This window comes from Coturnix japonica, unplaced genomic scaffold, assembly GCF_054131305.1.
Source record: "Coturnix japonica strain WE unplaced genomic scaffold, WE-NBRP24 Scf115, whole genome shotgun sequence".
Lineage (NCBI taxonomy): Eukaryota > Metazoa > Chordata > Aves > Galliformes > Phasianidae > Coturnix > Coturnix japonica.
In genome coordinates this window covers 157514-180286 of record NW_028189018.1, presented here as the reverse complement: position 1 = coordinate 180286, position 22773 = coordinate 157514, and the positions used below count along the sequence as shown (strand labels likewise).

Below are 22773 nucleotides of genomic sequence, written 5' to 3'. Positions count from 1 at the left end.
GCGCCATAGAACCCTATAGGACCCTATAGGATCCCATAGACCCCATAGAGCGCCATAGAGACCCCATAGGACCCTATAGACCCCATAGGACCCTATAGAGACCCCATAGAACCCCATAGAAACCCCATAGGACCCCATAGAAACCCCATAGAGACCCTATAGGACCTCATAGACCCCATAGGACCCCATAGGACCCCATAGGACCCCATAGACCCCATAGAGCCCTATGGGACCCTATAGAGACCCATAGAGCCCCATAGACCCTATAGAGCCCCATAGACCCTATAGGACCCTAATAGGACCCCATAGACCCTATAGGACCCTATAGGACGCTAATAGGACCCCATAGAGCCCCATAGACCCTATAGGACCCTAATAGGACCCCATAGGACCCCATAGAGACCCCATAGACCCTATAAGACCCCATAGAGACCCCATATGACCCCATAGACCCTATAAGACCCCATAGAGACCCCATAGACCCCATAGATCCTATAGGACCCTAATAGGACCCCATAGACCCCATAGAGACCCTATAGGACCCTATAGGACCCCATAGAGCGCCATAGAGACCCCATAGGACCCCATAGAGACCCTATAGGACCCCATAGACCCTATAGGACCCTAATAGGATCCAATAGAACCCCATAAACCCCATAGAACCCCATAGAACCCCATTAAACCCCATAGAACCCCATAGTGCCCCATAGAATCCTATAGGACCCCATAGAACCCCATAGACCCTATAGGACCCCATAGGAGCCCCATAGAGCCCCATAGGACCCCATAGAACCCCATAGAACCCCATAGAGACCCATAGAGCCCCATAGAGACCCATAGAGACCCATAGAGACCCATAGAGACCCATAGAACCCCATAGACCCCATAGAGACCCATAGAGACCCATAGAAACCCATAGACCCTATAAAACACCATAGAGACCCCATAGAACCCCATAGGACCCCATAGACCCCATAGGACCCCATAGAGACCCTATAGGACCCTATAAGACCCCATAGGACCCCATAGACCCCATAGGACCCTATAGGATCCCATAGACCCCATAGAGCGCCATAGAACCCTATAGGACCCCATAGACCCTATAGGACCCTAATAGGATCCAATAGAACCCCATAAACCCCATAGAACCCCATAGAACCCCATTAAACCCCATAGAACCCCATAGTGCCCCATAGAATCCTATAGGACCCCATAGAACCCCATAGACCCTATAGGACCCCATAGGAGCCCCATAGAGCCCCATAGGACCCCATAGAACCCCATAGAACCCCATAGAGACCCATAGAGCCCCATAGAGACCCATAGAGACCCATAGAGACCCATAGAGACCCATAGAACCCCATAGACCCCATAGAGACCCATAGAGACCCATAGAAACCCATAGACCCTATAAAACACCATAGAGACCCCATAGAACCCCATAGGACCCCATAGACCCCATAGGACCCCATAGAGACCCTATAGGACCCTATAAGACCCCATAGGACCCCATAGACCCCATAGGACCCTATAGGATCCCATAGACCCCATAGAGCGCCATAGAACCCTATAGGACCCCATAGGACCCCATAGACCACATAAACCCCCATAAAACCCCATAAACCCCATAGAAACCCCATAGAAACCCTATAGAGACCCCATAGGACCCTATAGACCCTATAGAGCCCCATAGAGACCCCATAGGACCCCATAGACCCCATAGGACCCCATAGAGACCCCATAGAGACCCATAGAGACCCCATAGACCCTATAGGACCCTATAGAACCCCATAGACCCCATAGACCCCATAAAGACCCCATAAAAACCCTATAGGACCCTATAGGACCCTAATAGGACCCCATAGAACCCCATAGACCCTATAGGACCCTAATAGGACCCCATAGAACCCCATAGACCCTATAGGACCCCATAGACCCCATAGAACCCCATAGACCCCATAGGACCCCATAGAACCCCATAGACCCCATAGGACCCCATAGACCCTATAGAAACCCCATAGAGCCCCATAGACCCCATAGAATCCTATAGGATCCCATAGACCCCATAGAATCCTATAGGACCCCATAGACCCCATAGGACCCCATAGAGACCCATAGAGACCCATAGAAACCCCATAGAGACCCATAGAGACCCATAGACCCTATAGGCCCCATAGACCCCATAGAACCCTATAGGACCCTAACAGGATCCCATAGGACCCCATAGACCCCATAGGACCCCATAGAACCCCATAGGACCCCATAGGACCCCATAGACCCCATAGAGCCCTATGGGACCCTATAGGACCCCATAGAGCCCCATAGACCCTATAGGACCCTAATAGGACCCCATAGAGCCCCATAGACCCTATAGGACCCTAATAGGACCCCATAGAAACCCCATAGAAACCCCATAGAAACCCCATAGACCCCATAGAGACCCATAGAGCCCCATAGGACCCCATAGGACCCAATAGACCCCATAGGACCCCATAGGACCCCATAGACCCCATAGGACCCTATAGGATCCCATAGACCCCATAGAGCCCCATAGAGACCCCATAGAACCCCATAGAGACCCATAGAAACCCATAGAGCCCCATAGAGACCCATAGAGACCCATAGAGCCCATAGAGACCCCATAGGACCCCATAGACCCCATAGGCCCCATAGACCCCATAGGACCCCATAGACCCTATAGGACCCTATGAGACCCCATAGGACCCCATAGACCCCATAGAGCCCTATGGGACCCTATAGGACCCCATAGGACCCCATAGACCCTATAGAACCCCATAGGACCCCATAGAGACCCATAGAGCCCCATAGACCCCATAAGACCCCATAGGACCCCATAGACCCCATAAAACCCCATAGACCCCATAGGACCCCATAGAGACCCCATAGGACCCCATAGAGCCCTATAGGACCCTATAAGACCCCATAGGACCCCATAGACCCCATAGAGCCCTATGGGACCCTATAGGACCCCATAGAGCCCCATAGACCCTATAGGACCCTATAGGATCCCATAGACCCCATAGAACCCCATAGGACCCCATAGACCCCATAGGACCCCATAGAGCCCCATAGACCCTATAGGACCCTAATAGGATCCCATAGGACCCCATAGGACCCCATAGAGACCCATAGAGCCCCATAGGACCCCATAGACCCCATAGGACCCTATAGGACCCTATAAGACCCCATAGGACCCCATAGACCCCATAGAGCGCCATAGAACCCTATAGGACCCTATAGGATCCCATAGACCCCATAGAGCGCCATAGAACCCTATAGGACCCTAATAGGACCCCATAGACTCTATAGGACCCCATAGAGCCCCCATAGACCCCATAGAGACCCATAGGACCCCATAAGACCCCATAGACCCCATAGAGCGCCATAGAACCCTATAGGACCCTAATAGGACCCCATAGACCCTATAGGACCCCATAGAGACCCCATAGACCCCATAGAGCCCTATGGGACCCTATAGGACCCCATAAGACCCCATAGAGATCCATAGAGACCCATAGAGACCCCATAGGACCCTATAAGACCCTATAGAACCCCATAGACCCCATAGACCCCATAGAGACCCCATAGAGACCCATAGAGCGCCATAGAACCCTATAGGACCCTAATAGGACCCCATAGACCCCATAGACCCCATAGAGACCCATAGAGACCCATAGAACCCCATAGAACCCCATAGGACCCCATAGAACCCCATAGAGACCCTATAGGACCCTAATAGGATCCCATAGGACCCCATAGGACCCCATAGAGACCCTATAGGACCCCATAGACCCTATAGGACCCTATAAGACCCCATAGGATCCCATAGACCCCATAGGACCCTATAGGATCCCATAGACCCCATAGAGCGCCATAGAACCCTATAGGACCCTAATAGGACCCCATAGACCCTATAGGACCCTATAGGACCCTAATAGGACCCCATAGAGCGCCATAGGACCCCATAGAGACCCCATAGACCCCATAGAGACCCATAGAGACCCCATAGAACCCCATAGGACCCCATAGAACCCCATAGAGACCCCATAGAGCCCCATAGAGACCCATAGAGACCCATAGAGCCCATAGGACCCCATAGACCCTATAGGACCCCATAGGACCCCATAGACGCCATAGGACCCCATAGAACCCCATTAAATCCCATATAACCCCATAGAACCCCATTAAAACCCCATTAAACCCCATTAAACCCCATTAAACCCCATTAAATCCCATATAACCCCATAGAACCCCATAGAACCCCATTAAACCCCATAGAACCCCATAGAACCCCATTAAAACCCTATTAATCCCATAGAACCCCATAGAACCCCATTAAAACCCTATTAATCCCATAGAACCCCATAGAACCCCATAGAACCCCATTAAAACCCTATTAATCCCATAGAACCCCATAGAACCCCATAGAACCCCATAGAACCCCATTAAACCCTATTAATCCCATAGAACCCCATTAAAACCCTATTAATCCCATAGAACCCCATAGAACCCCATAGAACCCCATTAAAACCCTATTAATCCCATAGAACCCCATTAAAACCCCATAGAACCCCATTAAAACCCTATTAACCCCATAGAACCCCATAGAACCCCATAGGACCCTATAGGACCCTAGTAGGATCCCATAGGACCCCATAGGACCCCATAGACCCCATAGGACCCCATAGGACCCCATAGACCCTATAGGACCCTATAGGATCCCATAGACCCCATAGAGTGCCATAGAACCCTATAGGACCCTAATAGGATCCCATAGGACCCCATAGAACCCCATAGAATCCTATAGGACCCCATAGGACCCCATAGACCCTATAGGACCCTATAGGATCCCATAGACCCCATAGAGCCCCATAGACCCCATAGAACCCCATAGAAACCCCATAGGACCCCATAGATCCTATAGGGACCCCATAGGACCCTATAGGACCCTATAGACCCCATAGACCCCATAGACCCCATAGGACCCCATAGAAACCCCATAGACCCTATAGAACCCCATAGACCCCATAGGACCCCATAGAACCCTATAGGACCCCATAGACCCTATAGGACCCCATAGACCCCATATGACCCCATAGAGACCCCATAGGACCCCATAGACCCCATAGACCCTATAGGACCCTATAAAACCCCATAGACCCCATAGAAACCCCATAGAAACCCATAGACCCTATAGGACCCTAATAGGATCCCATAGGACCCCATAGACCCTATAGAACCCCATAAGACCCCATAGAGCCCCATAGAGACCCATAGGACCCCATAGAATCCTATAAGACCCCATAGGACCCCATAGACCCCATAGGACCCTATAGGACCCTAATAGGACCCCATAGACCCCATAGGACCCCATAGAGACCCCATAGGACCCCATAGACCCTATAGGACCCTAATAGGACCCCATAGAGCCCCATAGACCCTATAGGACCCTAATAGGATCCCATAGAGACCCCATAGGACCCCATAGACCCTATAGGACCCCATAGAGACCCATAGAGCCCCATAAACCCCATAGAGACCCCATAGGACCCCATAGAGACCCCATAAACCCCATAGGACCCCATAGACCCTATAGGACCCCATAAGACCCCATAGACCCCATAGAGCCCCATAGGACCCCATAGGACCCCATAGGACCCCATAGAGACCCCATAGAACCCCATAGACCCCATAGAGCGCCATAGAACCCTATAGGACCCTAATAGGACCCCATAGACCCTATAGGACCCCATAGAGACCCCATAGGACCCCATAGAGACCCCATAGGACCCCATAGACCCTATAGGACCCTATAGAGACCCCATAGGACCCCATAGAGACCCCATAGGACCCCATAGACCCCATAGGACCCCATAGACCCCATAGACCCCATAGAAACCCTATAAACCCCATAGAAACCCCATAGAAACCCCATAGAGACCCCATAAACCCCATAGGACCCCATAGACCCTATAGGACCCCATAAGACCCCATAGACCCCATAGAGCCCCATAGGACCCCATAGGACCCCATAGGACCCCATAGAGACCCCATAGAACCCCATAGACCCCATAGAGCGCCATAGAACCCTATAGGACCCTAATAGGACCCCATAGACCCTATAGGACCCCATAGAGACCCCATAGGACCCCATAGAGACCCCATAGGACCCCATAGACCCTATAGGACCCTATAGAGACCCCATAGGACCCCATAGAGACCCCATAGGACCCCATAGACCCCATAGGACCCCATAGACCCCATAGACCCCATAGACCCCATAGACCCCATAGAAACCCTATAAACCCCATAGAAACCCCATAGAAACCCCATAGAATCCCATTCCAGGTCTACGCCAGCCCGGGAGACTACAGCCGGAGCAGCTCATTTTATATGCAAGGTAATTAGCATAAAATTAGCATAACATTTAAACACCTATACAAGGGCTCATTACCATATGCTAATGAGATGCCCATATATAGACAACCATCATGGCGACCCGTGGACGGCGGCGGGAGGAATCAACCAATCAGCTTACGGCTACGGCCACCCCCATGAGAGACTGGTAAGGCCTATAGGATCCTATAGGGTCCTATAGGGTCCTATAGGGTCCTATGGGGTTCTATGGGGTCTATGGGGTCCTATGGGGTCCTATGGGGTCTATGGGGTCTCTATAGGGTCTATAGGGTCTATGGGGTCTCTATGGGGTCTATGGGGTCCCTATAGGGTCTATGGGGTCTCTATGGGGTCCTATGCGGTCCCTATAGGGTCTATGGGGTTCTATGGGGTCCCTATAGGGTCTATAGGCTCCTATAGGGTCTTATGGGGTCTATGGGGTCCTATAGGGTCCTATGGGGTCCCTATAGGGTCTATAGGGTCCTATAGGGTCCTATGGGGTCCCTATAGGGTCTATGGGGTCCTATGGGGTCTCTATGGGGTTCTATGGGGTCCTATGGGGTCTCTATAGGGTCCTATAGGGTCTATGGGGTCCTATGGGGTCCTATGGGGTTCTATAGGGTCTCTATGGGGTCCTATGGGGTCCCTATAGGGTCCTATAGGGTCCTATGGGGTCTATGGGGTCCTATAGGGTCCTATGGGTCTCTATGGGGTCCTATAGGGTCCTATAGGGTCCTATAGGGTCCTATAGGGTCCTATGGGGTCCTATAGGGTCTATGGGGTCGGTTATAGGGTCTATGGGGTCCTATGGGGTCCCTATGGGTCTCTATGGGGTCCTATGGGGTCTATAGGGTCCTATAGGGCCCTATGGGGTCCCTATAGGGTCTATGGGGCTCTATGGGGTCCTATAGGGTTCTATAGGGTCCTATAGGGTCCTATGGGGTCCCTATAGGGTCTATGGGGTCCTATGGGGTCTCTATGGGTTTCTATGGGGTCCTATAGGGTCCTATGGGGTCTCTATGGGGTCCTATGGGGTCTATAGGGTCCTATGGGGTCCCTATAGGGTCTATGGGGTTTAATGGGGCTCTATGGGGTCCTATAGGGTCTATGGGGTCCTATGGGGTGTCTATGGGGTCTCTATGGGGTCTATGGGGTCCTATGGGATCCTATGGGGTCTCTATGGGGTCTATGGGGTCCTATGGGGTCTCTATAGGGTCTATGGGGTCCTATGGGGTTCTATGGGGCTCTATGGGGTCCTATGGGGTCCTATGGGGTCCTATGGGGTTTATAGGGTCCTATGGGGTCCTATGGGGTGTCTATGGGGTCCCTATAGGGTCTATGGGGCTCTATGGGTCTCTATGGGTCTCTATGGGGTTCTATGGGGTCCTATAGGGTCCTATAGGGTCTATAGGGTCCTATGGGGTCTCTATGGGGTCTATAGGGTCCTATAGGGTACTATGGGGTCCTATGGGGTCTATGGGGTCTCTATGGGGTCCTATAGGGTCTATGGGGTCCCTATAGGGTCCTATAGGGGTCCTATGGGGTTTCTATGGGGTCTATGGGGTCCCTATAGGGTCTATGGGGTCCTATGGGGTCTATGGGGTCCTATGGGGTCTCTATGGGGTTCTATGGGGTCTATGGGGTCTATGGGGCTCTATGGGGTCCCTATAGGGTCTATGGGGTCTCTATGGGGTCTCTATGGGGCCCTATGGGGTCTATGGGGTTCTATAGGGTCCTATAGGGTCCTATAGGGTCCTATGGGGTCTATAGGGTCCTATGGGGTCTCTATGGGGTCCTATGGGGTCCTATGGGGTCCTATAGGGCTCTATGGGGTTCTATGGGGTCTATAGGGTCTATGGGGTCCTATGGGGTTCTATGGGTCTCTATGGGTCTCTATGGGGTCCTATGGGGTCCTATGGGGTCCCTATAGGGTCTATGGGGCGCTATGGGGTCCCTATAGGGTCTATAGGGTCCTATAGGGTCTCTATAGGGTCTCTATGGGGTCTATGGGGTCCTATAGGGTCTATGGGGTCCCTATAGGGTCTATGGGGTTCTATGGGGTCTATGGGGTCCCTATAGGGTCCTATGGGGTCTATGGGGTTTCTATGGGGTCTATGGGGTCCTATAGGGTCCTATGGGGTCTCTATGGGGTCCTATAGGGTCCTATAGGGTCTATGGGGTTCTATGGGGTCTCTATGGGTCTCTATGGGGCTCTATGGGGTCCTATGGGGTCTATGGGGTCCTATAGGGTCCTATGGGGTTCTATGGGGTTCTATGGGGTCTATGGGGCTCTATGGGTCTCTATGGGTCTCTATGGGGTCCTATAGGGTCTATGGGGTCTATGGGGCTCTATGGGGTTCTATGGGGTCTATAGGGTCTATGGGGTCTCTATGGGGGTCTATGGGGTCCCTATAGGGTCCTATAGGGTCCTATAGGGTCTATGGGGTCCTATGGGGTCCTATGGGGTTCTATGGGGTCTATGGGGTCTATGGGGTCCCTATAGGGTCCCTATAGGGTCTATGGGGTTCTATGGGGTCCTATGGGGTCTCTATGGGGTCCTATGGGGCTCTATGGGGTTTCTATGGGGCTCTATGGGGTCTCTATAGGGTCTATGGGGTCTATGGGGTCCTATGGGGTCCTATAGGGTCCCTATAGGGTCCTATGGGGTCTATGGGGTCCTATAGGGTCCTATGGGGTCCTATGGGGTCTATGGGGCTCTATGGGGTCCTATGGGGTCTCTATGGGGTCCTATGGGGTTCTATAGGGTCTATGGGGCTCTATGGGGTCCTATAGGGTCCTATGGGGTCTATAGGGTCCTATAGGGTCTATGGGTTCTATGGGGTCCCTATAGGGTCTATGGGGTCCTATGGGGTCTATGGGGTCTTATAGGGTCCTATAGGGTCCTATGGGGTCCCTATAGGGTCTATGGGGTCCCTATAGGGTCTATGGGGTCCCTATAGGGTCTATGGGGTCCTATGGGGTTCTATAGGGTCCTATGGGGTCCTATGGGTCTATGGGGTTCTATAGGGTCCTATGGGGTCTATGGGGTCCTATAGGGTCCTATGGGGTCCTATGGGGTCTCTATGGGGTCCTATGGGGTCTCTATGGGGTCTATAGGGTCCTATGGGGTCTCTATGGGGTTCTATGGGGTTCTATGGGGTCTATAGGGTCCCTATAGGGTCTATGGGGTCCCTATAGGGTCTATGGGGTCCTATGGGGTCTCTATGGGGTCCTATAGGGTCCTATAGGGTCCTATGGGGTCTATGGGGTCCTATAGGGTTCTATGGGGTCTATGGGGTCCTTATAGGGTCCTATAGGGTCCTATGGGGTCCTATGGGGTCCTATAGGGTCTATGGGGTCCCTATAGGGGTCTATAGGGTCCTATAGGGTCTATGGGGTTCTATGGGGTTCTATGGGGTCTCTATGGGGTTCTATGGGGTCTCTATGGGGTCCTATGGGGTCTATGGGGTCCTATAGGGTCCTATGGGGTCCTATAGGGTCCTATGGGTCCCTATAGGGTCTATAGGGTCTATGGGGTCCCTATAGGGTCCCTATAGGGTCTATGGGGTCCTATGGGGCTCTATGGGGTCTCTATGGGGCTCTATGGGTCTCTATGGGGTTCTATAGGGTCCTATGGGGTCCTATGGGGTCCTATAGGGTCCTATAGGGTCCTATGGGGTCCCTATAGGGTATATGGGGTCCTATAGGGTCTCTATGGGGTCTATGGGGCTCTATGGGGTCTCTATGGGGTTCTATGGGGTGTCTATGGGGTCCTATGGGGTCCCTATAGGGTCTATGGGGTCCCTATAGGGTCTATGGGGTCTCTATGGGGTTCTATAGGGTCCTATGGGGTCCTATAGGGTCTATGGGGTCCTATAGGGTCCTATGGGTCTCTATGGGGTTTCTATGGGGTCTCTATGGGGCTCTATGGGGTGTCTATGGGGTCTATGGGGTTTCTATGGGTCTCTATGGGGTTCTATGGGGTCCTATGGGGTCTATAGGGTCCCTATAGGGTCTATGGGGTCTATGGGGCTCTATGGGGTTCCTATAGGGTCTATGGGGTTCTATGGGGCTCTATGGGGTCCTATGGGGTCTATGGGGTCTCTATGGGGTTCTATGGGGTCCCTATAGGGTCTATGGGGTCCTATGGGGTTCTATGGGGTCTATGGGGTCTCTATGGGGTTCTATGGGGTTATATGGGGTCTATGGGGTCCTATGGGGTCTCTATGGGGTCTATAGGGTCCCTATAGGGTCTATGGGGTCCTATGGGGTCTCTATGGGGCTCTATGGGGCCCTATGGGGTTTCTATGGGGCTCTATGGGGCTCTATGGGTCTCTATGGGGTCCTATGGGGTCCTATGGGGTCTCTATGGGGTCTCTATGGGGTCTATAGGGTCCTATGGGGTCCTATAGGGTCCTATGGGGTCTATGGGGTCTTATAGGGTCCTATGGGGTCCTATGGGGTCCCTATAGGGTCCTATGGGGTCTATGGGGTCCTATAGGGTCTATGGGGTCCTATGGGGTCCTATAGGGTCTATGGGGTCCTATGGGGCTCTATGGGGTTCTATGGGGTTCTATGGGTCTCTATGGGGTCTATGGGGTCTTATAGGGTCCCTATAGGGTCTATGGGGTCCCTATAGGGTCCTATGGGGTCTATGGGGTTCTATAGGGTCCTATAGGGTCCTATAGGGTCTATGCGTCTCTATGGGGCTCTATGGGGCTCTATGGGGTTCTATGGGGTCTATGGGGTCTATAGGGTCCTATAGGGTCCCTATAGGGTCTATGGGGTCTATAGGGTCCTATAGGGTTCTATAGGGTCTATGGGGTCTATGGGGTCTCTATGGGGTTCTATGGGGTCCTATAGGGTCTATGGGGTCCCTATAGGGTCCTATGGGGTCCTATGGGGTCTATGGGGTCCTATGGGGTTTCTATGGGGTCTCTATGGGGTTCTATGGGGTTCTATGGGGTCCCTATGGGGTCCTATGGGGCTCTATGGGGTCCTATAGGGTCCTATAGGGTCTCTATGGGGTCTATGGGGTCCTATGGGGTCCTATGGGGTCCTATGGGGTCTATAGGGTCCCTATAGGGTCTATAGGGTCCTATAGGGTCCTATAGGGTCCTATGGGGTCCTATAGGGTCCTATAGGGTCCTATGGGGTCCTATAGGGTTTTAATGGGGTCCTATAGGGTCCTATAGGGTCCTATGGGGTCTATGGGGTCCTATGGGGTCCTATGGGGTCTATGGGGTCTCTATGGGGTCTATGGGGTCCTATGGGGTCCTATAGGGTCCTATGGGGTTCTATGGGGTTCTATGGGGTTCTATGGGGTCTCTATGGGGTCCTATAGGGTCTATAGGGTCCTATAGGGTCTTATAGGGTCCTATGGGGTCCTATAGGGTCTATGGGGTCTCTATGGGGTTCTATGGGGTCTCTATGGGGTCTATGGGGTCTCTATGGGGCTCTATGGGGTCTATAGGGTCTATGGGGTCCTATAGGGTCCCTATAGGGTCTATAGGGTCCTATGGGGTCTATGGGGTCTCTATAGGGTCTATGGGGTCCTATGGGGTTCTATGGGGTCCTATGGGGTTCTATGGGGTCCCTATAGGGTCTATGGGGTCCTATGGGGTCTATGGGGTCTATGGGGTCCTATGGGGTCTCTATGTTGTCCTATAGGGTTCTATGGGGTCCTATAGGGTCCCTATAGGATCCTATGGGGTCTATGGGGTTCTATGGGGTTCTATGGGGTTTCTATGGGGTCTCTATGGGGTTCTATAGGGTCTATGGGGTCCTATGGGGCTCTATGGGGTCCTATAGGGTCCTATGGGGTTTCTATAGGGTCTATAGGGTCTATAGGGTCCTATAGGGTCCTATAGGGTCCTATGGGGTCCTATGGGGTTCTATGGGGTCTATGGGATCTCTATAGGGTCTTATAGGGTTCTATGGGGTCCTATGGGGTCTCTATGGGGTCCTATAGGGTCTATGGGGTCCTATAGGGTTCTATGGGGTCCTATAGGGTCCTATGGGGTCCCTATAGGGTCTATGGGGTCCTATGGGGTCTATAGGGTTCTATGGGGTCTATGGGGTCCCTATAGGGTCTATGGGGTCTCTATGGGGTCTATGGGGTCCTATAGGGTCCTATGGGGTCTCTATGGGGCTCTATGGGGTCCTATGGGGTCTATGGGGTCTTATAGGGTCCTATGGGGTCTCTATGGGGTTATATGGGGTCTATGGGGTCCCTATAGGGTCTATGGGGTCCTATGGGGTCTATAGGGTCTATGGGGTCTCTATGGGGTTCTATGGGGTCTATGGGGTCCTATGGGGTCTATGGGGTCTCTATGGGGTTCTATGGTTCTCTATGGGGTCCTATGGGGTGTCTATGGGGTCTATGGGGTCTCTATGGGTCTCTATGGGGTCTATGGGGTCCTATAGGGTCCTATGGGGTCCTATAGGGTCCTATGGGGTCTATGGGGTCCTATGGGGTTTCTATGGGGTCTATGGGGTCCTATGGGGTCTCTATGGGGTCTATGGGGTCCCTATAGGGTCTATGGGGTCCTATGGGGTCTATAGGGTCCTATAGGGTCCTATGGGGTCTATGGGGTCTTATAGGGTCTATGGGGTCCTATAGGGTCCTATAGGGTCCTATGGGGTCTATGGGGTCCTATGGGGTCTCTATGGGGTCCTATGGGGTCTATGGGGTCCTATGGGGTTCTATGGGGTCCCTATAGGGTCTATAGGGTCCTATGGGGTCTCTATGGGGTCTATGGGGTCTATGGGGTCTCTATGGGGTCTATGGGGTCCTATGGGGTTCTATGGGGTTCTATGGGTCTCTATGGGGTCCCTATGGGGTTCTATGGGGTCCCTATAGGGTCTATAGGGTCCTATAGGGTCCTATAGGGTCCTATGGGGTCCCTATAGGGTCTATGGGGTCCTATGGGGTCCCTATAGGGTCTATGGGGTCCTATAGGGTCCTATGGGGTCTATGGGGTCTATAGGGTCTATGGGGTCCTATAGGGTCCTATAGGGTCCTATAGGGTCCCTATAGGGTCTATGGGGTTTCTATGGGGTCTATGGGGTCCTATAGGGTCCTATAGGGTTCTATGGGGTCCTATAGGGTCCTATGGGGTCTATGGGGTCCTATGGGGTTTCTATGGGGTCTATGGGGTCTATGGGTCTCTATGGGGTTCTATGGGGTTCTATGGGGTCTCTATGGGGTCCTATAGGGTCTATGGGGTCCTATAGGGTCCTATAGGGTCTATGGGGTCCTATGGGGTCCTATAGGGTCTATGGGGTTTCTATGGGGTCTATGGGGTCCTATGGGGTCTCTATAGGGTCTATGGGGTCCTATGGGGTCTCTATGGGGTTCTATGGGGTCCCTATAGGGTCCTATAGGGTCCTATGGGGTCTATGGGGTCCCTATAGGGGTCTATGGGGTCCTATAGGGTCCTATAGGGTCCTATAGGGTCCTATGGGGTCCCTATAGGGTCCTATAGGGTCCTATAGGGTCTATGGGGTCTTATAGGGTCCCTATAGGGTCTATGGGGTCCTATGGGGTTCTATGGGGTCCTATGGGGTCTATGGGGTCCTATTGGGTCTCTATGGGGTCCTATGGGGTCCTATAGGGTCCTATAGGGTCTATGGGGCTCTATGGGGTCTCTATGGGGTCCTATGGGGTCTATGGGGCTCTATGGGGTCTCTATGGGGTCTATGGGGTTTCTATGGGGTCCTATGGGGTCCTATGGGGTCTATGGGGTCCCTATAGGGTCTATGGGGTCCTATAGGGTCCTATGGGGTCTCTATGGGGTCCTATGGGATCCTATGGGGTCTATGGGGTCCTATGGGGTCTCTATGGGGTTCTATGGGGTCTATAGGGTCCTATAGGGTCCTATGGGGTCCCTATAGGGTCTATAGGGTCCTATGGGGTCCCTATAGGGTCTATGGGGTTCTATGGGGTCCCTATGGGGCCCTATGGGGTTCTATGGGGTCCCTATAGGGTCTATGGGGCTCTATAGTGTCCTATAGGGTCCTATAGGGTCCTATGGGGTCCTATGGGGTCTATGGGGTCTCTATGGGGTTCTATGGGGTCTCTATGGGGTCTCTATGGGGTGTCTATGGGGTCTCTATGGGGTCTATAGGGTCCTATGGGGTCTCTATGGGGTTCTATGGGGTCTATGGGGTCCCTATAGGGTCTATAGGGTCCTATAGGGTCCTATGGGGTCTCTATGGGGTCTATAGGGTCCTATGGGGGCCCTATAGGGTCTATGGGGTTCTATGGGTCTCTATGGGGTCCTATGGGGTCTCTATGGGGTCTATGGGGTCCTATAGGGTCCTATAGGGTCCTATGGGGTCCCTATAGGGTCTATGGGGTCCTATGGGGTCTCTATGGGGTTCTATGGGGTCCTATGGGGCTCTATGGGGTCTATAGGGTCCTATAGGGTCCCTATAGGGTCCTATGGGGTCCTATAGGGTCTATGGGGTCCTATAGGGTCCTATGGGGTCCTATAGGGTCCCTATAGGGTCTATGGGGTCCTATAGGGTCCTATGGGGTCTATGGGGTCTCTATGGGGTCTATGGGGTCTCTATGGGGCTCTATGGGGTCTATGGGGTCTCTATGGGGTCTCTATGGGGTCCTATAGGGTCTATAGGGTCTATGGGGTCTCTATGGGGTCTCTATGGGGTCTATGGGGTCCCTATAGGGTCTATGGGGCTCTATGGGGTTCTATGGGGCTCTATGGGTCTCTATGGGGTTCTATGGGGTCTATAGGGTCCTATAGGGTCCTATGGGGTCCCTATAGGGTCTATAGGGTCTATGGGGTCCCTATAGGGTCCCTATAGGGTCTATGGGGTCCTATGGGGTCTCTATGGGGTCCTATGGGGTCTATGGGGTCCTATGGGGTCTCTATGGGGTTCTATGGGGCCTATAGGGTCCTATAGGGTCTATGGGGTCTCTATGGGGTCCTATGGGGTCTCTATGGGGTCTATGGGGTCCTATGGGGTTCTATGGGGCTCTATGGGGTCTCTATGGGGTTCTATGGGGTCCTATGGGGTCTATATGGTCTATAGGGTCCTATAGGGTCCTATGGGGTCCCTATAGGGTCTATAGGGTCCTATAGGGTCCTATGGGGTCCTATGGGGCTCTATGGGGTCCCTATAGGGTCTATGGGGTCCTATGGGGTGTCTATGGGGTCTATAGGGTCCTATAGGGTCCTATGGGGTCCCTATGGGTCTCTATGGGTCTCTATGGGGCTCTATGGGTCTCTATGGGTCTCTATGGGGTTCTATGGGGTTTCTATGGGGTCTATAGGGTCCTATAGGGTCTATGGGGTCCTATGGGGTCTATGGGGTCTCTATGGGGTCTCTATGGGGTCTATGGGGTTCTATGGGGTCTCTATGGGGTTCTATGGGGTCTATAGGGTCTATAGGGTCCTATGGGGTCTCTATGGGGTTCTATGGGGCTCTATGGGGTCCTATGGGGTCTATAGGGTCCCTATAGGGTCTATGGGGTCTCTATGGGGCTCTATGGGGTTTCTATGGGGTCTATGGGGTCCCTATGGGGCTCTATGGGGTCCTATGGGGCCCTATGAGGTCCTATGGGGTTCTATGGGGTCTATGGGTCCCTATAGGGTCTATGGGGTCCTATGGGGTTTCTATGGGGTCTATAGGGTCCTATAGGGTCCTATAGGGTTCTATGGGGTCTCTATGGGGTCTATGGGGTCCTATGGGGTCTATAGGGTCCTATGGGGTCTATGGGGCTCTATGGGGTTCTATGGGGTCTCTATGGGTCTCTATGGGGTCTATGGGGTCTCTATAGGGTCTCTATGGGGTCTATGGGGTCCTATGGGGTTCTATGGGGTTCTATGGGGTCCTATGGGGTCTATGGGGTCCTATAGGGTCTATGGGGTCCTATGGGGTTCTATGGGGTCCCTATAGGGTCCTATGGGGTTCTATGGGGTCCCTATAGGGTCCTATGGGGTCTATGGGGTCCTATGGGGTTTCTATGGGGTTCTATGGGGTCTATGGGGTCTCTATGGGGTCTATGGGGTCCTATGGGGTCTATGGGGTCCTATAGGGTCTATGGGGTCTCTATGGGGTCTATGGGGTCCTATAGGGTCCTATAGGGTCCTATGGGGTCCTATGGGGTCTATGGGGTCTCTATGGGGTTCTATGGGGTCTATGGGGCTCTATGGGGTCTATAGGGTCCTATGGGTTCTCTATGGGGTTCTATGGGGTCTATGGGGTCTCTATGGGGTTCTATGGGGTTCTATGGGTCTCTATGGGGTTCTATGGGGTCTCTATGGGGTTCTATGGGGTCCTATAGGGTTCTATGGGGTTCTATGGGGTCCCTATAGGGTTCTATGGGTCTCTATGGGGTCTATAGGGTCCTATAGGGTCTATGGGGTTCTATGGGGTCTCTATGGGGTTCTATGGGGTCCTATGGGGTCTCTATGGGGTCTATGGGGTGTCTATGGGGTCTATGGGGTCCTATGGGGTTCTATGGGGTCTCTATGGGGTCTATAGGGTCCTATGGGGTCTATGGGGTCCTATGGGGTCCCTATAGGGTCTATGGGGTTTAATGGGGCTCTATGGGGTCTATGGGGTCTCTATGGGGCTCTATGGGGTTCTATGGGGTCTATAGGGTCTATGGGGTCCCTATAGGGTCTATGGGGTCCCTATAGGGTCCTATGGGGTCCTATGGGGTGTCTATGGGGTCTCTATGGGGCTCTATGGGGTCTATGGGTCTCTATGGGTCTCTATGGGTCTCTATGGGGTCTCTATGGGGTTCTATGGGGTCTTATGGGGTCTATAGGGTCCCTATAGGGTCTATGGGGTCTCTATGGGGTTCTATGGGGTCTATGGGATCCTATAGGGTCCTATGGGGTTCTATGGGGTCCTATGGGGTCTATGGGGTCTCTATGGGGTTCTATGGGGTCCTATGGGGTCTCTATGGGGCTCTATGGGGTCCTATGGGGCTCTATTGGGTTATATGGGGTCCTATGGGGTCCCTATAGGGTCTATGGGGTCTCTATGGGTCTCTATGGGGTCTCTATAGGGTCTATAGGGTCCTATAGGGTCCTATGGGGTCTATGGGGTCTATGGGTCTCTATGGGGTCTATAGGGTCCTATAGGGTCTATAGGGTCCTATGGGGTTTCTATGGGGTTCTATAGGGTCCTATGGGGTTCTATGGGGTCCTATGGGGTTCTATGGGGTCTCTATGGGTCTCTATGGGGCTCTATGGGGTCTCTATAGAGTCTATAGGGTCCCTATAGGGTCTATGGGGTCGGATATAGGGTCTATAGTGTCTATAGGGTCTATAGGGTCCCTATAGGGTCTATAGGGTCGGTTATAGGGTCTATAGTGTCTATAGGGTCTATAGGGTCCCTATAGGGTCTATAGGGTCGGTTATAGGGTCTATAGGGTCGAAACCCTATAAGTTATAGGGTCGACCCTATAGGGCCCCATTGAAATGAATGGGGACCAAACCCCCATTGAAATGAATGGGGACCGAACCCCCATTGAAATGAATGGGGACCGAACCCCCATTGAAATGAATGGGGGACCAAACCCCCATTGAAATGAATGGGGAAGCTTCTGATTGGTCGCTTGCTTTCAGGCCTACCCTTCCCATTCGTCGGCCGATCTGAATCCACCAATGGCGGCTTTCCATCGCGGTACCAGCCAATACAACGCGGCCGCCTGCAGCCCGTCGGCCAATGGGACGGAAGGGATGATGGGTGAGTTAATGTATGCAAATAGATGCGTGAATACGTAATGAGCTGGGGGTTATAATGGGGTTCTATGGGGTTTAATGGGGTTCTATGGGGTTCTATGGGGTTCTATGGGATTAATAGGGTTTTAATGGGGTTCTATGGGGTTCTATGGGATTAATGGGGTTCTATGGGGTTTAATGGGGTTCTATGGGGTTCTATGGGGTTCTATGGGATTAATAGGGTTTTAATGGGGTTTAATGGGGTTTAATGGGGTTTTATGGGGTTTAATGGGGTTTAATGGGGTTTAATGGGGTTTAATGGGGTTCTATGGGGTCTATAGGGTCCTATAGGGTCATATGGGGTCTCTATGGGGTCCCTATAGGGTCTATGGGGTCCCTATAGGGTCTATGGGGTCCTATGGGGTCTCTATGGGGTTCTATGGGGCTCTATGGGGTCTCTATGGGTCTATGGGGTCCTATGGGGTCTCTATGGGGTTCTATGGGGTCTATAGGGTCCTATGGGGTCTATGGGGTCCTATAGGGTCCTATGGGGTCTCTATGGGGTCCTATAGGGTCCTATGGGGTCCTATGGGGTCTCTATGGGGTTCTATGGGGTCTCTATGGGGTCCTATGGGGTTCTATGGGGTCTATAGGGTCCTATAGGGTCCTATGGGGTCCCTATAGGGTCTATGGGGTCCCTATAGGGTCTATGGGGTCCCTATAGGGTCTATGGGGTCTCTATGGGGTTCTATGGGGTTCTATGGGGTCTATGGGGTCCTATGTGGTCCTATGGCGTCCCTATAGGGTCTATGGGGTCCCTATAGGGTCTATGGGGTCTCTATAGGGTCTATGGGGTCCTATGGGGTCTCTATGGGGTTCTATGGGGTCTATAGGGTCCTATAGGGTCTATGGGGTCTATAGGGTCTATGGGGTCCCTATGGGGTCCTATGGGGTCTCTATGGGGTTCTATGGGGTCCTATGGGGTCCCTATAGGGTCTATGGGGTCCTATGGGGTCCCTATAGGGTCTATGGGGTCCCTATAGGGTCTATGGGGTCCTATGGGGTCCCTATAGGGTCTATGGGGTCCCTATAGGGTCCTATGGGGTCTCTATGGGGTCCTATAGGGTCCTATAGGGTCCTATGGGGTCTCTATGGGGTTCTATGGGGTTCTATGGGGTTCTATGGGATTAATAGGGTTTTAATGGGGTTCTATGGGGTTCTATGGGGTTCTATGGGGTCTATAGGGTCCTATAGGGTCCTATGGGGTCTCTATGGGGTTCTATAGGGTCTATGGGGTCCCTATAGGGTCTATGGGGTTCTATGGGGTCTCTATGGGGTCTCTATGGGGTTCTATGGGGTCTATAGGGTCCTATAGGGTCCTATGGGGTCCTATGGGGTCTCTATGGGGTTCTATGGGGTCTATAGGGTCCTATGGGGTCCTATGGGGTCTCTATGGGGTTCTATGGGGTCTATGGGGTCTCTATGGGGTCCTATAGGGTCCTATGGGGTCTCTATGGGTCTCTATGGGGTCCTATGGGGTCCCTATAGGGTCTATGGGGTCCTATGGGGTCCCTATAGGGTCTATGGGGTCCCTATAGGGTCTATGGGGTCCTATGGGGTCTCTATGGGGTTCTATGGGGTCTATAGGGTCCTATAGGGTCCTATGGGGTCTCTATGGGGTTTAATGGGGTTTTATGGGGTCTATGGGGTTCTATGGGGTCTATAGGGTCTATGGGGTCCTATGGGGTCCCTATAGGGTCTATGGGGTCCTATGGGGTCTCTATGGGGTTCTATGGGGTTCTATGGGGTCTATAGGGTCCTATGGGGTCCTATGGGGTCCTATGGGGTCTCTATGGGGTTCTATGGGGTCCCTATAGGGTCTATGGGGTCCTATGGGGTTCTATAGGGTCCTATAGGGTCCTATGGGGTCTCTATGGGGGTCTATGGGGTCCTATGGGGTCTCTATGGGGTTCTATAGGGTCTATAGGGTCCTATGGGGTCTCTATGGGGTCCCTATAGGGTCCTATGGGGTTCTATGGGGTTATATGGGATTAATAGGGTTTTTTTTCCCCTATAGGAAATAGGGGAGGAGCCGGAAGTTCCCAGACAGGCGACGCATTGGGCAAAGCACTCGCATCCGTAATGAGCCTTAATTAACTAATTAACCCTAATTAATATTCATTTATTCATATCATTAATTAACGGGGCCATAGAAGTCAATGGGGACCCCCCCCATACCCTATATATCAACCCCCCCTATTGATTCTAATAGGGGATATAGGGTCTCTATGGGGTCTCGTATTCATTAGCTATTAATGATATGCTAATGAGATGGTAATTTATGCAGATTTATTCGCCGGATCACACCAATGCCAGCTTCCCATCCAACCCGTCGACCCCGGTGGCTTCGCCCCCTTCGTTAACAGGTGGGTCCCATAGATCCCATATAAACCCCATAGATCCCATATAAACCCCATAGATCCCATATAAACCCCATAGATCCCATATAAACCCCATAGATCCCATATATCCCCCATAGATCCCATATATACCCCATAGATCCCATATAAACCCCATAGATCCCATATAGATCCCATATATACCCCATAGATCCCATATAAACCCCATAGATCCCATATAGATCCCATATAAACCCCATAGATCCCATATAAGCCCCATAGATCCCATATATACCCCATAGATCCCATATATACCCCATAGATTCCATATAAACCCCATAGATCCCATATATACCCCATAGATCCCATATAAACCCCATAGATCCCATATAGATCCCATATATCCCATATAGATCCCATATAAACCCCATAGATCCCATATAGACCCCATAGATCCCATATAAACCCCATAGATCCCATATAAACCCCATAGATCCCATATATACCCCATAGATCCCATATAGATCCCATAGATCCCATATAGACCCCATATAAACCCCATAGATCCCATATAAACCCCATAGATCCCATATAAACCCCATAGATCCCATATATACCCCATAGATCCCATATAGACCCCATAGATCCCATATAGATCCCATATAAACCCCATAGATCCCATATAAACCCCATAGATCCCATATAAACCCCATAGATCCCATATAAACCTGGTGTGGGCCTACTAGGCCCGACTAGGCCCGACTAGGCCGCAATCTTGGGCCTACCTCAAATTTAACCCTAAATCCCCCATTTTAACCCCAAAATCACCCCATAAAACCCCCAAATCACCCAATTTAACCCCAAAATTACCCCTAAAAACCCTAAAATGACCCCAAAAAACCCCAAAATCCCCCTTTTTAACCCCAAAATCCCCTTTATTAACCCCCCTTTATATGGCTGGGCCTACTAGGCCCGACTAGGCCCGACTAGGCCGCAGTCTTGGGCCTACCTCAAATCCAACCCTAAATCCCCGCTTTTAACCCCAAAATCCCCCCTAAAAACCCTATAATCACCCCATAAAACCCCAAAATTACGTCTAAAAACCCTAAAATCACCCCATAAAACCCTAAAATCCCCCTTTTTCACCCCAAAATCCCCTTTATTAACACCCCTTTATATGGCTGGGCCTACTAGGCCCGACTAGGCCCGACTAGGCCGCAGTCTTGGGCCTACCTCAAATTTAACCCTAAATCCCCCGTTTTAACCCCAAAATTCCCCCATAAAACCCCAAAATCTCCCTATTTAACCCCAAAATCACCCCATAAAACACTAAAATCACTCCATAAAACCCTAAAATCCCCCTTTTTAACCCCAAAATCCCCTTTATTAACCGCCCTTTATATGCCTGGGCCTACTAGGCCCGACTAGGCCCGACTAGGCCGCAGTTTTGGGCCTACCTCAAATTTAACCCTAAATCCCCCATTTTAACCCCAAAATTCCCCCATAAAACCCTATTATCACCCCATAAAACCCCAAAATGACCCTATAAAACCCTAAAATCACCCCATAAAACCCTAAAATCACCCCATAAAACCCTAAAATCCCTTTTAATAACACCCCTCTTTAGGGCTGGGCCTACTAGGCCTGACTAGGCCCGACTAGGCCGCAATCTTGGGCCTACCTCAAATTTAACCCTAAATCCCCCATTTTAACCCCAAAATCACCCCTTAAAACCCCAAAATCTCCCTATTTAACCCCAAAATTACCCCTAAAAACCCCAAAATCACCACATAAAACCCCAAAATCCCCATTTTTTACCCCAAAATCCCCTTTATTTACCCCCATTTATATGGCTGGGCCTACTAGGCCCGACTAGGCCCGACTAGGCCGCAATCTTGGGCCTACCTCAAATTTAACCCTAAATCCCCGCTTTTAACCCCAAAATTCCCCCATAAAACCCTATTATCACCCCATAAAACCCCAAAATGACCCTATAAAACCCTAAAATCACCCCATAAAACCCTAAAATCCCCCTTTTTAACCCCAAAATCCCTTTTAATAACACCCCTCTATAGGGCTGGGCCTACTAGGCCCGACTAGGCCCGACTAGGCCGCAGTCTTGGGCCTACCTCAAATTTAACCCTAAATCCCCGCTTTTAACCCCAAAATTCCCCCATAAAACCCTATTATCACCCCATAAAACCCTAAAACGACCCCATAAAACCCTAAAATGACCCCAAAAAACCCTAAAATCC

General features: G+C 51.8%; 1 protein-coding gene across 1 annotated transcript in view; it reads left to right on the top strand.

The window, feature by feature from the left end:
- Positions 1–22773, top strand: part of LOC146751192 (transcription factor 4-like) — a gene marked incomplete at both ends in the record, with an annotated part of 89733 nt that overhangs the window by 45916 nt on the left and 21044 nt on the right. Inside the window, 5 exons of the mRNA XM_085535290.1 lie at positions 6370–6421; positions 6504–6586; positions 18024–18144; positions 20197–20258; positions 20467–20545. Of these exons, the coding sequence (XP_085391416.1) occupies positions 6370–6421; positions 6504–6586; positions 18024–18144; positions 20197–20258; positions 20467–20545 (397 nt within the window). The remainder of the gene's footprint in view (positions 1–6369; positions 6422–6503; positions 6587–18023; positions 18145–20196; positions 20259–20466; positions 20546–22773) is intronic.